General features: G+C 37.8%; 1 protein-coding gene across 2 annotated transcripts in view; it reads left to right on the top strand.

Annotated features, from left to right (window-relative positions):
* UGGT1 (UDP-glucose glycoprotein glucosyltransferase 1) overlaps positions 1 to 17,238 on the top strand; it is a 123,088-nt gene that overhangs the window by 18,894 nt on the left and 86,956 nt on the right. For both annotated transcript variants that reach the window (XM_082657726.1, XM_082657727.1), the window contains exons 6-15: positions 318 to 492; positions 2,377 to 2,473; positions 3,375 to 3,453; positions 5,498 to 5,598; positions 6,294 to 6,393; positions 7,831 to 7,891; positions 10,715 to 10,806; positions 12,137 to 12,287; positions 14,526 to 14,645; positions 15,769 to 15,854. In XM_082657726.1, the coding sequence (XP_082513852.1) occupies positions 318 to 492; positions 2,377 to 2,473; positions 3,375 to 3,453; positions 5,498 to 5,598; positions 6,294 to 6,393; positions 7,831 to 7,891; positions 10,715 to 10,806; positions 12,137 to 12,287; positions 14,526 to 14,645; positions 15,769 to 15,854 (1,062 nt within the window). The remainder of the gene's footprint in view (positions 1 to 317; positions 493 to 2,376; positions 2,474 to 3,374; positions 3,454 to 5,497; positions 5,599 to 6,293; positions 6,394 to 7,830; positions 7,892 to 10,714; positions 10,807 to 12,136; positions 12,288 to 14,525; positions 14,646 to 15,768; positions 15,855 to 17,238) is intronic.

The following is a 17,238-nucleotide window of genomic DNA, read 5'->3' on the forward strand; positions in this document are numbered from 1 at the left end:
AGTTTTAGTACTATGAGGGCTGGATGTGTATCCTTTTTCTGACTTTTTTACCCCCTGCTCTAGAAATTGGTAACAATTATTAGTCAAAGTCTACATTTTAAGGTTAGTATTTATATAATGTACATTCGTTAATTTTAATTACGAACAAGTAAGACTCATACCTGTTTTGTTTTCAGTATTCTTACTAACTGAAAACTATTTAAGATGCTTATAATGTTTGCTTAAATTATCATTGCTGTAGCTTCATTTTGTACTGTTTTTAATGTTTAAAAGCTTTTTTAAGTTAACAATTTTAAGCTTTTAATATTTATTTTCAGACCAAAACCTTTATTGTTCAAAGGAGATCACAGATATCCCTCATCTAATCCTGAAAGCTCAGTGGTTATTTTCTACTCTGAGATTGGCTCTGAGGAGTTTTATAAGTTTCACCGACAACTTGTATCAAAAAGCAGTGCAGGCAAAATCAATTACGTATTCAGACATTATATATCTGTAAGTATTGACTTATTTTATAACTGTTTTAAATATTAGTTTGCCCACCACAACCTTAGCACTTCATTTAATAATTTCCCCCTTTATAAAATGATTTGAACTACTTTTTTGGGAAGTGTAGTACTTTCATCAAATCTGTTATTTGCACATAGGAGGCACTTTGCTTGCCTTTCTGAAGAAATGTAAAACAATATGCCTAAAAAATGGCTGTATAAAATTGACATTCTATTTCAGCTTTGATTTTTTTTTTTTTTTTCCTGGCCATGCCATGCGACTCCTGGGATCCTAGTTCCCCGACCAGGGATTGAACCCGGGGCCCTGGGCAGTGAAAGCACAGAATCCTAACTACTGGACCGCCAGGGAATTCCCTACGTTCTATTTCAAAATGAACCATGTAAATTATATTTAATTTGGTCCAGATTTAATATGGTCATCATACTATGGAAGTGATTCTTGAATTCACTTCCTTTCCAAACCCTTTTTTTTCCTCTTTGGCATCTTTTTATTTGATAGAAAAAGGATTTCTAAAGAGGTAAACTCAGGCAGAATTGATTTAAAATTAAGCTTTCGAAACCTTGTGTGGCATTTAGCATTTAAAATATTTATATGTAAAGATCGTTGGCCTTTAAAATTTCTGTGTCATGTTAAGCTCAGTAAATATTGGATGTTAAGTCCATGGGAAAGCAAAATAAAAATTCTAAATGAAAATTTATGTGAGCAGAAACAGATTTATCAATATCCAGTTTTGGACACCCGCCCCCCCCGCCCCACCTTGCTCTATTGCTGTTTTTTTTTTTTTTAATATTTATTTGTTTATTTGGCTGTGTCAGGTCTTAGTTGCGGCACGCAGGATCTTTTGTTGCAGCACGCGGGCTCTTCGTTGGGGCATGTGGGCTTCTCTCTAGTTGTGGCGTGTGGGCTCTAGAGTGCGCGGGCTTAGTTGCCCCGCCGCACATGGGATCTTAGTTGCCCAACCACGGATCAAACCTGCGTCCCCTGCATTGGAAGGTGGATTCTTAACCACTGGACCACCAGGGAAGTCCCTATTGCTGGTATTTAAAGGGCCATCCTTATTCAGGATGATGGTAAGCCTGTGACATTAGGTCAGCCCAAACCCTGCCTGAAGACATTTAAAGTCAGTAAAAAAATGTACACACACACACACACATTTACACACACGGTCTCAACAAAGCACTTCTAGGTTTGAAACCTCACCAGTTTTCAACCCTGCGTAAGTTCCGGAAATGCTTTTTTGTTTTCTCCATTTCTTCACATGGTTTGGTGACCTTTGCCCTTTCCGCTATCCCATCATCTGTTTTTTGTTTTTTTAAAAATTTTTTTTTAAATTTACTTTTGGCTGCCTTGGGTCTTTGTTGCTGCGGGCGGGCTTTCTCTAGTTGTGATGAGTGGGGGCTACTCTTTGTTGCGGTGCGCGGGCTTCTCATTTTGCTGGCTTGTCTTGTTGCGGAGCGCCGGCCCTAGAGCACGTGGGCTTCAGTAGTTGTGGCTCGCAGGCTCTAGAGCGCAGGCTCAGTAGTTGTGGCACACGGGCTTAGCTGCTGTGCGGCATGTGGTATCTTCCCAGACCAGGGATCGAACCCGTGTCCCCTGCATTGGCAGGCGGATTCTTAACCACTGCGCCACCAGGGAAGCCCCCTTCATCTGGTTTTGTTTCTACCTTGGAATTCCCGTTCTCACACTTGTGGCAGGATCCACAATCTAAGGATTCCCATGGAAGTTCAAGCATGTTTTGAGTGTGTAATCCTAGGTGATGGCTATGTGACATTAACATGGTCAGGCCCTGTATGCTGTGATGCATAAAGAGCTAGGAGGGAATGCGTGGAGAGCTGAGTGGTGATGGTGGAATACTTGCTCTGCTTGCAGAATCCCAGGAAGGAGCCTGTTTACCTCTCTGGCTATGGTGTGGAGTTGGCCATTAAGAGCACTGAGTACAAGGCCAAGGATGATACTCAGGTGAAAGGTGAATTTGTAAATTAAGACCAATGTGTTTTCTTTTCTTTAAATATGAGTTAAAGGGGAATTTGTTTCTTTAATGAAAAAGAATAGATTTAGGAGTATTATGAACCTATGTTTGAATCTTGGTTCTGCTATATCTGAGTTGGGTGACAAATTCTTTAGGTCCTAATTTTTTCCTCTGTAGAGTTCAGATAATGATATATGCCTCTTGAAGTATTTTTGAGGAGAAAATAAGATGTAGAGGTAAAGAATTTAACGACTTTTTTTCACAAAAGAGTTCAGTAAGTAGTAGCTATTGTTATTGATGATAGGTAGTTCACAAATAGTAATTAATTTGTGACCCAATGTGAAATCTTAAGCTATCATATAATTAACAAACAGTTTCATGTTTTTATATTATTTTCTGCACTTGGAACAGTTTACTGTGGATACTTCCTGTTGTAATATTCTAGGGTTTTGAATTATTTCAACAAGTTTTATGCGTAATCTTTTTATGTCCTTTGAGCTTGTTTTAAAAGTAAAAATGATTGGTTTTGGTACATGGAAGATAGCCTAGTACTTCATTATCCTGTCCTCAATAATTATATTTAGGATTAAGTTGCCTAGTTGCAAATTCCTCAGAATTTTGATATTGAAAAATCCGTTATTCATAATTTTAAAGGTATTAATTTTGAAATATTTAACATGTAAAAATTTCCACAGTTTAAGGAAAAACACATTCTTTCTTTATCCAGGAACACAGGATATATCAAAAACTCATTTATTGTGTGTTTGTTAACCACTGTGTTAGTTGAGGTATTCAACATTTTAAATCTATTATAGTTTCAGGTGTTTCAAATTCTATGAAGTTAATATTTTTCTTTCTAATCGGAGTGATTAGACATGTATTTGCTGTGCTTTTGTAGGAACTGAAGTTAACACCACAGTGATTGGTGAAAATGATCCTATTGATGAAGTTCAAGGATTTCTCTTTGGAAGATTAAGGTATGTATATTCTTTTGGGAAAGGGTCTTATTCTCTTTAAACCTCCAGCCTTCTTCACATTGCAAGCATCATCTTTCTCTTTACTGCCTGAGTTACGGATCTCCCAACAATACTTTATGTATGTGATCTGATATGAGGAGATGGCCAGTTAGTTTGTAGTACAGTTTATGATTTCTGGTAATTCTGAAGCACATTATTCTTACATGATACTATGGCTGCCTGCTTATGGCTTAAATTGATTTATTTTCTGGACCTTGCAGTTGATAGCCTAAAGTCACATGCCATTTTTTGATTCACATAATAGGAGAAATCTAATTGTTTTATGCATTCTTTTCCTGAGGAAAATCAAATGTATTTTACGTTAGAGAGGTCATAGCTATTATTTAGTTATTTTTTTGCTTGTTTGTTTCTTATCTCTTTTTAAAAAAATTTTATTTTATTGAATTATAGTTGATTTACAATGTTATATTTATAGCTATTTACTTATACTAAACATAGTTTGAAAAATTGCAAAAGAGTTGTAGTAGGAGGTGTGGTAGATTTTATATATGTTCAGTTGAAATACATTTTATTACAATTCACTTTATATGAAAGAGGATAGGAAATGGCTTTTTGAAGAAAATTCCATAACTATTTTATGAAAGCATAATAGAATTTTATAGCTGAAAAATGTTCTTAGCTGTTATTTTAAATGCTGCAGTTATTTCTGTTATGATTTGATCATTGTTCAGAGCCCTGAATTCTTCTTTATCTGGAAATCTTAATTAGGACATCTGTGGTGTGCTTTTTATTTTTTTTTAATAGAAATAGTATGTGTAGGTGCAGTTTCATATATTTTAGCTTTAACATTTGACCCAGTGAAATGACAGCTAGACTAACAGTTTAGTAGAGATGACTTTGTTGATGTTGAGTGACTGTGCAAATGTTGAGTTCATCCTGTGCAAATGCACATTTCTTTGTGTTGAACATCAGTTATGGCCTTATTAATATGCAGTCAGGTTCCGTTTTTACTGCATCCAGGTTTCCAGAATCCCTTTTCCTATTCATGTTTTATATGTTTGTTTTTTAGATAGCTTTATGGTAGTATGTGGTAGTATGGTAGTATGGTAGGTAGTATGTAGAATATTGAAGACAATTTCCTTTTTGGACACTCAGAATAGTTATTTAACTACCTAAAGTAAGTGACCCATTTTAAGGTATTTTTATCATGAAGAAAAGTATAGTAACTGGAATGGATTGCTGGGATGGTGAAGGATCTGAGTAGATATTTTACTTTCGGCAGGTTGCATTTAAGAAATTTTGAGTTTTTAGTCTTAAAAACAGGATTACTCTGTTCCGTCTGTTTGTCTGATCCAAATGATCGATCTCTGCCTCTGAAAACTTCTGTTTTACTAACTTTAAATAGAATGCACTGTATTTCAAGATAAAACTAAACAAAACGCAATAGTCTTGGTTAGCTTGAATTATATTCATGTGACTAAAGGATTTATGAGCATGTAGCTGAAAGAAACTCATTTTGGGATTGGAAGCAAGGTATTTCCAATTTTATTTTGAGAAACTAAAAAGGTTCTGGAAAGGATGGAGAATAATATAACATACCCCTGTACTCACCACCCAGAATTGACTGTTTCTATTGTACTTGCTTTTCTGTACCAAAGAATTGTTTATCAAGCTTTTTTTTCCTGCAACATAACACCTTCTTTTACTTGAAGAAAGAGAGAACCAAGATGAGTAAAACACAGCAGGTAGAGTTGAGGTCCCCTCTGTTCCCTACTCTTAGTCCCACTCTTCTCCCTCCCCCAACACAGAGAGTCACTGTTGTAGTGATTCATCTTTTAATCTGTAAATTTTATGGTTTTTAAATTAACTCATACTTTTCTATATTAACTTGTTTCTTAAGAATAATTTAATATTTTTCCTATATTGTAGGAATTTTCCTGTTACTAAGTGGGGAGAGTTGTGAAGATAAATTTGGGGTCAACTTCTAAATGTGCTTTGGGAAAGAAAAGACACCTGAAAAGGATTGATTTTATGTTTCTTTCAGAGACCTGCACCCTGACCTGCAGGGACAGTTGAAAGAACTCAGAAAGCATCTCGTTGAGAGCACCAATGAAATGGCACCTTTAAAAGTTTGGCAGTTGCAAGGTAATAAAAACGTAGAGGAATCATTCTAAATTTTATGGTATTTAAAAAAACAGAATTTGAATTTAATTGTATTTATTCACAAATTTTAAGGATCATGTGATTAATCGTGATTTATTAGAAAAGAAAGGAAGAAAGTCCTTTTGTAGACAAAGTACACTCTGCAGAGTGATATATATGTGTAGATGAGGTACCAGATCTTTCTTTGTGTGACCAGGTGCATAAGCTTGTAACAAGTTTGTTTTAATCTTTGTGTTTCTGTATGTATACATTTATTACACAGTTGGATGTTAAAGGCATGTCAGTATGGCAGGATGTATGTGTGCTTTTCTGGTCCAAAGAACTATGTATCAAGGTTTTCTTTCCCAGCATAATTTACTAAAGTCTTTTGCCGTACTTTGTGTTATGTTGTAAATCCAGAAGAAGGAAAAGAGTTTGGGGTGGATTAATCCTGTGCTAAATGTGTCGGTATATGCCTTAGTGTTTATGCAGGCAGATCAAGGAACGGCTACAGTAAACACTCTAGGGGCCTGTGAAGTGAGTAAAACCTCCAGTTCGACCACGGGCATGCTTTGAAGTGGCATTCTAGGGCATTCTTGATTACCAAGAAAGTAGTGGGAAATAAATGTGCTTTTTTCCCACTTCTTTCTCATTGCTGTGGATGAATACACTTTAACTTGCGTTTGATGTTGTTGCAGATCTAAGTTTTCAGGCTGCTGCCCGAATCTTGGCTGCTCCTATTGAGTTAGCTCTGGTGATTATGAAGGATCTTAGCCAAAATTTTCCTACCAAAGCCAGGTAACATAGAGTAATAAGGCTTTGAGACATTCTTCTTTTTAACATATGCCTAATTATCTTCATGTTTATGCATAAAATGAAGCCATTAAAATATGAAAATGCTTAGGAAATTAAAGTTGTCTTACTACCAGCACTATATTGTTAATGGCCCATCTTCCCGAGAAGGCGACAAGCCCCTGTGTTGTGTGGTTGAAGAGAGCAGTCTAGGTTGTGTTCCTGGCACTGCCTCTTGCTAGTTGTGTGAACTTTGTAAATAATCACATTCCTCAGCAGTAAAACAGAAGTAACAACACCTACCTTTCAGGATTAGATGAATTAACAAAATTTAATGTATGTAGATGTAACTAACTTAGGGTCTGCCATGGACTCTGGTGTTTTTCTTCCTGAAGAGTTTCTTATATATCATCTTACTCATTCTTTTTTTTTTTTTTAAATCAATTAATTAATTTATTTATGGCTGTGTTGGGTCTTCGTTTCTGCGCCAGGGCTTTCTCTAGTTGTGGTAAGCGGGGGCCCCCCTTCATCGCGGTGCGCGGGCTTCTCACTATCGCGGCCTCTCTTGTTGCGGAGCACAGGCTCCAGACACGCAGGCTCAGTAATTGTGGCTCACGGGCCCAGCTGCTCCGCGGCATGTGGGATCTTCCCAGACCAGGGCTCAAACCCGTGTCCCCTGCATTGGCAGGCAGACTCTTAACCACTGCGCCACCAGGGAAGCAATCATCTTACTCATTCTTGATGAAGGAAATGAATCATAGAGACTGACTTGTTCATAGTGACAGATTAAGATTTTGAATGCAGCTTTTCTGCTATTGCTTTCAATTGTATAATGGTCCTCCACATCTCATAAATACAAGGCAAACCTGTTTTAAAAGCCACATTTTCAGAAACTTAAATAATTGTCAGTCCTTTTCTTGAGTCACTGAATGAGGTGTTTTGACTTCTGATATGAGATGTTTTGTAAATTTGTTTATTTCATTGGTCTTGGGAAAATACTTCTTAGACAGGACTTAAGAATCATATAGTACATTATCATTTAATCAAGCATGCTATTGAAGATATACATGTGCTTAAATAGCTTGAACAGTCTGCTGCCTTAACTTATTGAACAATATCCTTAGCCTGTGAGCTGTAGAGATCATATACAGGAATAGAGTTACATATATTTAACCAAGATCTTGGAAATAATTGCACTCGCATCAAAGTGCAGTTATTACTGTTACTTTTCCTTGGTTTTATATCTTGTGATAATAAACAAATACATAATAAACAAATACACACATCTGAGAGGAGGAATATATTCATCAATTGGAAAGGTTTAAGGTTTTTTCCATTTAGTTTTTTGTAATTTATGGAGCAATGTGTTATTTCGTATAGGGAAATTGAAGTCTTTTATATCAAATACTAAACTAAGCACTGATAATGTTTTTATTTCCTTAGAGCAATAACAAAAACAGCTGTGAGTTCAGAACTTAGAACCGAAGTGGAAGAGAATCAGAAGGTATGAACCAATGGAAAATAGTGGCCTTTCTGTTTTGTATTATATCTTTAAAGATGCGGAAATGTGAGTTAAATCAGTGACATTTAATAGTTTTACTCTTCTTTTATTAAAGACGATGGTATTTTGATTCATTTCTGTAATCTTTTTTACACTTTCAGTAGTTAATCAAAGTTGAATATGAATATATAATTCAAAGCATCAAATGGTGCTACCTGTTTCTTTAGAAAAAAGCAGCCCCGCCAACATGTCTCACTCCCTGTGTGACCCCCTTCCCAGAAGCATCTGCTTTCAACTCCTAGTTGATTCTTTGGATATTTATCTCCAGATTCCAGCAAACTTAAATTGGTACTTTCTCAGTTTCCAATCTTATGTATTGGCCTTCTGTTACAAGGATGAGGTCTGACTTTCTTTCACTGCTCTCCCCACTTCTCCCACTGTCTACCAGTACTCCATATTGGCACTTTCCCCATCTTTCTACCATCCCTGTGTTTTTGTCATGGTTTTATCAATTTTTGATCTGCTTCACTATGGACTGGTTTTTCTTTATGTCTAGTACATACCAGTTATCCTGAGACCTTCCTTTAACCTCTTTTTTTTGGATCTCCTGTTTCTTGGATTCCATGTCTTCTTTGTTTTTGGTTTACTCCCTTATTTTGGTACAGCAAATCATTCTTCATGGGAAAGGTTGCATGTGAGGTAAATTTCAGACTCTGAGAAATCAGTTTTCCATTTTGTTTTTTTGTTTGTTTGTTTGTTTTTGGCTGCGCTGAGCGGCAAGAAGGATCTTAATTCCCCAACTGGGGATCGAACCCACGCCCCCTGCAATGGAAGCGTGGAGTCTTAACCACTGGACTGCCAGGGAAGTCCCTTCCATTTCTGTTTTTATTGATAGCTTGGCTGGGTATAGAATTCTAGGTTGGAAGTCATTTAGAAGTTTGAAGTTATTGCTCCTTGGAATTTTGGTTTCCATTATGGCTTTTGAGAAGTCTGAAGCCTTTGTATGAGATCTGGCTTTTCTTTCTGGAATCATGTAGGGTCTTTTCTTTGACCCTAGTAATCTGAAATTCCATAGTGATAATGCCTTTTTAAAAAGTCTTTGTACTCTTGGGTGGTTGGTGGGCCCTTTAAATCTGAAAAATCCTTTCCTTTAGTATTGGGAAATTTTCTGGACCTATTTCTTTGCATTTCTTCTTTTTGGTTTCTCTTTTCTGTTTTCCTAGAATTCCTATTTATTCTTAAGATGTTATATCTCCCTGACTAGTTTGGCCTAATTAAAAATCTTTTATTTCCTGTTTTCCAGTTCTTTTGTCGTTCATTTTTAAACTTTCTGGGAAGGATTTTCAGACCACTTGTTGAGATTTCTTTCTTTAGTTGTCAAATTTTTAATTTACAAGGGTTATTTTTGAATTCTTCTTTTTATGGTGTTGTCTTATCCTTCTGAAGATATCGATGGTTCATGTAAGTCTCTTCTTTTCTCTGCATGGTCTGTTCCCTCTTAAGTTGCCTTTCTTTTTGTCTTGTTCTCTTGTCTTTAATGTTAGAGGCTTTCCTTAGATGTCTGGTGATCTCTCACTAACAGCTCATATTAGACAGTGAGGCAATAAAAAACTGATTGAAAGCCTGAAGGATGCGTCTTTGTGACTGTAGGCTGTGGTGGTATGGTCGTTTCCCAGGGAACTCCAGTGACAGAATCTTTAAACCTTTCCTCTTGAGCTGTTTAGTCTCCCGAAAAGGATCTTCTGATCTTCTGCCGGGAGGGTGAGGTCTGGCTGCTGGAGTTGTAGAAGCCCAGTAGGGCAGAGCATTTGGTAACTTCCGTGCAGTCCCCTGTTTTCAGAATGGGATCCCCATCCTCTGTTGTGTTTCATTTCACATAGTTCCCAGTCAGTCTTTCCCACAGTCACAGGGTGCTGTATTCGCAGCCTGGGAATGAGTGGATGTGGAGTTTTTCTTTCCCTTGTAAGAAATTCTGATTTTTGTTGATGCAAATTTCTGTTATCCCCTTATCTTCCTTGCCATTTTATCCTGGCAGGGCAGAGAAGGAAAAGCTGTGGCTTCTGCATTGTTTTGTGTTTTCCCCATGCAGTCCTAGATCTTAGAGTTCATTTCTCTCTGTCCACTGAGTGAGGGGGAGTGAAGGGAGCTCAGCGATCCCTGCCCCTCTCCCCCAGCCCTGGGAGAGCTAAGGGATCCATGTTCTGTCCCTAGTATCTGATACGTTTCTTCCCTTCTCTACTGTGTGGTGTTGAATATGTGATCAACCGTTCCAGTTTCCTTGCAGAGAAAGAGGAATTGATTGGAAAGGATATAAGCCAACAGAAGCTGTGTATGATATGGCATCAAAGCATTGTTTCCAGTGGGTCAGGCGGGTCTGAGGGCTGCAGGGGCTGCATGGTCACATGCATTCCACCGCGTCAGAGAGCAGCAGTTGAAGGGCCCCGTGGAGGTGGTCTTGGAGAGCTCGGGTGTATGTATGTGCTGTCCTTAGCTCAGCAACTCAGAGTTTCTTGGTGTACCTTAGTTTGAAAGTTTAAAGGAGGTGTGGGGTTTTGAAACCCTTTTAGATTGGATCCCTGGACTTTGTCCAGGAGGCCCAGCTGTCAGTGACTGCTAGCATAACCTTGGCTGGCATCACAGACAGGGAAGGGCAGCCAAAAAGTAACTCTCCGTGCTTGGTTTATTTAACACTCTCCCTGTCCCCAGTATTGTAGGAAACAGTTGTATTAATCATTGTCAACATTTGTATGTATAATAAAACCAGAAACATGGAAATTTTTGTTAAGTGTTCTCTTCCTGCTCCTTAATAAGTTTTTAATGTTTCAGTATTTCAAGGGAACTTTAGGGTTGCAGCCTGGAGACTCAGCACTGTTCATCAATGGGCTTCATATTGATTTAGAGACGCAGGATATATTCAGGTATGGATAATATTTTTCACCCTGAAAAGCTTTTATAACGTGTGGCTCCTTATGACATGTCCAGACTGTTGTTCCTCCTTGATGTGACAGGTTGCAAAGCCCGATGACTTATCAGGCCCAGGGTGTGCATTTAGGTAGGCCCATGTTCTGGCTGGGATGGGCAGGATGATACTTGGCCATTTTTTATCCTAATGTACATCTGATGCCTTGGACATTTAAGGCCCAGGTGTCTTCTGAGGGTACCCTTTCAGAGCCTTAGTTTTCCTGTTAACCACAGAAACAGAAGAGAGCAGCTTCTTTTGTTTCTGAGAACAGTATGAAGTAGATTTATGCAAAATGCAAAATGTCTCAGAAGGTGATCTGTCTTACATATATTATTTGATACCTTTTTGTTTTGCTAAAATGTGGTTTAGGACTAAGTTGCTCTAAATTTTCCTTATGAATTTTGGGGGTTGGGTGCAGAAGACAGGTAGAATTCTGATTTTATCATTGATATTAAAATTGACACAGTTGATACTGCGGCTTCATAATAGTGAAAACAAAAGCTGTGGTTGGTTAATGCTTTAAAAGAAGCAGTTTCCACAGTAAGATACTTTTCACATTATGTTAATTGAGCTTTTATGTCCATATACTGCTTTCAGAGCTGGTAAAAAATTAGTAAAGGACACATTAAAAGATTGCCCATGTTTTTATTTTTTATTAAAAAAATCTCTTTAATTTTCCAGAGCATTGCGAACTGTGTACTTGCTTATTGTAAACAGTTTTAAATAATGCAGAGATAAAGGAGCAGTCTTCTTATGTCTTCTTCCTTACCCAGCAAACCTCTTAAGTTGGGTGTGAATTCCTCCAGACCATTTTCTGTGATCATCTGTGTGTGTGCCTGTGGGAATTGACGCTGATATTGAAACATATATTAAACATAAATTATTTAGTATATTTTTTGGTGTTTTTTTAGTAAGCTTTTCAGATAATTTTAGATTCATGTGCAGTTGTAAGAAATATCACAGGGAGATTACTTCAGTGTTTTTAAAAACATGCAGTGTAAAATCCACATTTAGGATTATTTCATCCTCAAATTGTGTGTTTATACTTAGAGATAATTTCCATACACAGTCTATACGTAGATAAGTATAAATAAACATCAGCCAAGAAGCAACTCCTGCCTACTTGGTTCCGCATATTTGGACAAAAGGAAGCAAGGGAAGAGCTCCCTCTTTTGATTTCTCAACTCGTTTGATAGGGCATTGAGTTTGAACTGATATATTTTTCTCATGGTGAGAATTTTTTTTTTAAAGCCCTTTCTCCTAAATACCTATTTGTTTTTTTTCAGTCTGTTTGATATATTGAGGAATGAAGCTCGGGTGATGGAGGGTCTGCATAGATTGGGAATAGAAGGCCTTTCTCTGCATAATGTTTTGAAACTGAACATCCAGCCCTCTGAGGCCGACTATGCTGTAGACATCAGGAGCCCTGCTATTTCGGTAGGTATTCTGTGAGCGTGTCCAGGGAGTGGTCTGGCCAAGGATTTTATTATGGTTTTCGCATTTGTCTTTTAGGAGAGGTAAGTTACTCCTCTTGTCTCTTTTGTCGGCATCAAAGTTTTACAACGACTGCATATATGCGGCTATGTGTATACAGTAAAGCAGGCTCCTAAATGCTCCAGAAAGTTGAGCTATCAGGTTTCCTGTGGCTAAGACCGTGACTTTTCCACGTTTGTATCTTCAGGAATTTGGCTGCGCATCTCTTGGGAAAGTGTTTAGTTTGTATGTTCTCCGTTGCACGCAAGTCTTGTGTGATTTTGTTTAAAAATACCAGTTTTTAGCTACCAACCTCCTTTAACAGGCCTTTGATATTTTATATTGAAGGACTTATGTAGATTAATATCGCTCTGTGATGTCTCTGGGCCTTTGTCTCCTCGTCTGTAAAGAGACCAGAGGGAGCAGAGCTGTCTCGGGCAGTCGTGGTGGAAGTGAGGTCGGTGATGGAGACATGCCTGGCACCCTCAGCTCTCCAGTCCCCTTTTCTTGGTGTCTGTCCTGCACTGATTTTAGGGAAAGTGTTTGGAAAGGGGAATAATATAGAATGTAGATGTTCACTACTTGACTTCTCACTTGGTGGTGTAACTGTTATTTTGATGAATACTGTTATGTCATTTTTTTCCTGTTAAAAATTTTTTCATTACGAAGAGTAAAGAGACTAACATAATTAGCAACTGTAGGACCCATCGCCGTACTTACTAAATGCTACCATTTAATCATTTCATGTTTTCTTGGAAGAAAAAAATGTTTCAGTCAAAGCCCTCTTTATATCTCTTCCCAGTTCCACCCCTCTCCTCCTTGCAGGTAATTCCTCTTCTGAAGTGGGCGTGTATCCGTCCTGTACCTTACTTGATCGTTTTCTTCCCTATTGTATGTTTTAAAATTTTGAAAAATGCCATATCAGTATCCTTCAACAATTTTTATTACTCAATAAGTTTTTGAAGGCTTATGTAGGTTGATACATATAGATCTAGTTTATCACATGTTTTATATTTTACTTATTTTAAAAAATATCTTTTATAAATTCACAGTTTAGAATTTAAGACATACAAAAGAGTGTGTATTGAAAAAACTCTTCACCCAGCTGTCCAGTTTTTCTCCCTGGAAGCAACAGGCATTGTCAACTCGTTGTATATCCTTCCAGAAATACTCTATTTACATAAGCAAGGTAATATACACATACTTTCCCACCCTGCTCTTTTTTTTTTTTTTTTTTTTTTTTTTTTTTGCGGTACGCAGGCCTCTCACTGTTGCAGCCTGTCCCGTTGTGGAGCACAGGCTCTGGACGCGCAGGCTCCGGACGCGCAGGCTCAGTGGCTGTGGCTCACGGGCCCAGGCGCTCCGCAGCATGTGGGATCTTCCCGGACTGGGGCATGAAACCGTGTCCCTTGCATCAGCAGGCGGACTCTCAACCACTGCGCCACCAGGGAAGCCCCACCCTGCTCTTTTTGTACAAATATTGTATACTATTTATCCATTCCTTTTTTATGGATATTTAGTTGTTTCTAATGTTTTGCTGTTAATAAGCAGTACTGTTAACGGCTCTTTTTGTACCTCTCTCTTTGTGCATACCTGTGAGAATATATTTGGGGTAGACACCTAGAGCTGTAGTACTTAGTGGTAGGGTAGTAATAAAGGCTTCAACTTTATTAGGTCATCTTCTCTAAAGTGACTTCCAGATGCCAGAATTGGGTGAGAATTCCCATTGTTCTATATGTTTGCCTATTCATGGCTATTGACAAACTTAAAATTTTTTTTTTCAGTTTAATCAGTGTGAAATTTCATTGTGCTTTTAGTTTATATTTCTTGGATTGCTAGTAAAGGTATACATTTTTCCTTGTGTTAATTGCCCATTTAAATTTCCTCTGTAAATTTCTTATTTATATTCTTGACTCATTTCCATTTCTCATGTTGCTTGCCTTTTTTTAATTGATATATTAGATTTCTGTAGACATTCTTGACACTAGTCCTTCATGGATTTAGTAGGTCGCAAATACCTTCTCCTATTCTGTGGCTTGTGATTTAGTCATTCGTTTTTCTACTTGATCTTCATATTTTCGAAAATGGTCTTTCCCATGCGATTCTTCTTGAAATAATTTAAAGTCTTATTGTTATTTCTGCAAATTTCACTAATGGTGACTAAAGTGTATGCACAATGTTGTGTTCTTTTTTTTTTTGTAGTGGATCAACAACCTGGAGGTTGATAGCAGATATAATTCATGGCCTTCTAGTCTACAGGAGTTGCTTCGCCCCACTTTTCCTGGTGTTATCCGACAGATCAGGAAGAACTTGCACAACATGGTAAGTAAAACTCCTTATTGCTGGGCTGTGATCTCTATTTCTTCCTTGCCTTCTCCCCTGCTTTCTGTCATATCTGGAACGTTCACTTCTCTCCTTTACAAGCTGCTTCTCCCCACCATCACCCCTAGATATGCTCTTTTTCTAGCTCCATATTCAAAGTGGAAGGGTTGGGAAGTGTACTGATTGTTTGTAGGGCTGTGCAGTGTCAGTGTATGAGGAAACGCTCCTCATCCTTAATCTCATGGTTTAGACTGTGTTAAGTTTTAAGATAGTTGTTCCTTTTTACTCAGAAGATGAATATATTACTACCGTTTTTCTTGAATATCTTAATCCCTAAAATTTAATCGTTCAATTTATTCCCTTAAATAAATCTTCGTCAGCTCCTGCTTTTTAATCCTTATTCCACTGCTTTAGAGAGATAGAGGAAAAGGGGTTTTAGTTGACGCTCTTTTCCCCTCTCATGTCTTTCTTTTACCTCATGTAGTTCCTAAAGAGACGGGGCAGGTTATGGCCAAGGTTGGCTTCCTCAGAAGTTTCAAGGGAAACGATCCTCTATACTCGCCTCACTCTTGAAACCACTTTTTTCCTTCCCAGTCAAAATTTCAACCTCTTTTACTCTTACCAGATGAGATAATTTATTAAACTTTATTAAATGAGAACTTTATTTGATTAAATGAGATTAAATGGGGTAATTACTATTTTTTAAAGTACATCATGAGAACTTAATACATGATAGCTACTATTGTCTAAAAATTGGGTTCTAAATGAATTCTTAATTCAGAGATCCTTCGAAGTGAATACACAGGAAGCTAATCTCCATTTTCTAAGGTGGCAGAGTTAATAAAATTTGGGTTTTGTTAGGTGTAGTAAAGGACATGTATTAGCCAGCTGGATACAATTCCCATGTTGTTAGCGTAAGATCATGAGAAAATCACTTAGCCTTTCAGTACCACATTCTTTGAATACAGAGGGAGGATAACTGCTCTTTGTATAACTTCTTTTTTATGTGGTTCGAAAGTAGCTGGAAAAAGGTGGCCTTCAAGTGTAAAGACTAAGGCATTTTTATTGGCCCAGCGACATTTGAATAAATGTCGTTTCATGTTTTCCTTTCCCTTCCCTACAGGTTTTCATAGTTGATCCTGCTCATGAGAGCACTGCAGAGTTGATTAACACAGCTGAGATGTTCCTCAGTAATCATATACCACTAAGGTAACACCGTTATGTATTTGATGGTATATCTCGTTTAGCTGAGGTTTTGTTTGTCATTCTTAACAAGTCTGGTGTTACTGGATTGTAGGATAATTAATCGTGGGGGTCGTTAAGGGCAGTTTTGTCTTTTGCTCAGTATGAAGCCGGTATCTTTTGGGGGAGAGAATTTGATTCTCAATGAATAGAATCTTGCCGTCATTGAGTTATTAATAAATAGCCTGTGTAAAATAGCATGTGATCTCAGCTTGCTCAGGGAATTTTCCTAAGTGAGTGTTCACATCACAAAGCCTACCTTCAGCAGAGATAAGGAGCTTTGCCAAGAACTTTTGTCAGACTGTCAAGGGCTAAATGTATACACAGCTTTTTATAGATGCAACAGACACATTTATTTCACTTGTGTTACTAAATCTGCCAGCGGGGTACTTAAATGGCTGGGGTTTGCACTCTACCGTCTCAGAACAATGTTTGAAGGTTTTACATATGAGGATTAAGATATTCCCACATTCTGAATAGAATGTGCTAATTTTACATGTTGATAAAATTTGAATTCTTAGAAAACATGAAAATAAAGAAGAAAAGAGCTCTTTAGCTAATTAACGTTATTGTGTGTTCCATACTCAGTACTGAGCTAAATGCTGCGAGTGGAACATAAGCCACATTTCTACCCTCTTGGAAAAAGTACTGTGCCTACTTCCAGTAGTATATTCAATCAAGTGCTAGGTTATGTCCTTGCTAGTTCTAAGTGCTTTAGAATTTCAGGGAAAAAAAAAGATTATAGACAGATATTTGGGAAGGACAGAGGTTTCATGGCAAAGTTGGATTTAAGATAGACTTTGAAGAAAATAGCGAGTTTTCATTGATGGAAAAGCAGAGATTTTGAGTTTAATGAAATTTTTAATGTAAACCTGAATACCACATGGTTAGGTGGAGGATTACAGCCAGAGCTATGTTTTGATGAAAGGGAATGTAAGAACACAAAAGAAGTTGGCTTATGGTACACAGTGGGCATTAATTAAAGATTTACTGAATGGCATTGAGGGACAGGAAGAGGGCATGGCCTCTTCAGATTGCAAAGGTAGGTGAGAAGAAGGCAGTTAACTCACAGGCATGTTGTGAACAGTTGGTGGAAAGACCAAGGCAGACCAGCGGTTGTTTTCCGTTGTATGAGTTGCTGTGGTACACGGAGTTGTTGGCAGGGACCGAGGAGAGGAGGGCACAAATCTGAGAGCCTCCCTACTGGTACTTGATGAGGGACTGGTCCTGGGAGAAACAGTAGTCTGGATTTGGGGACTTAGCTAACAGAACAACTCTGATGCCCTTTTTAAAAATTGAATACTTGGGAAAGGGAAGTACTTTGTGAGGAGATAATTAGGTTCTAGCCCTT

Source organism: Grampus griseus, assembly GCF_964374135.1.
Source record: "Grampus griseus genome assembly, chromosome: 7".
Taxonomy (NCBI): domain Eukaryota; kingdom Metazoa; phylum Chordata; class Mammalia; order Artiodactyla; family Delphinidae; genus Grampus; species Grampus griseus.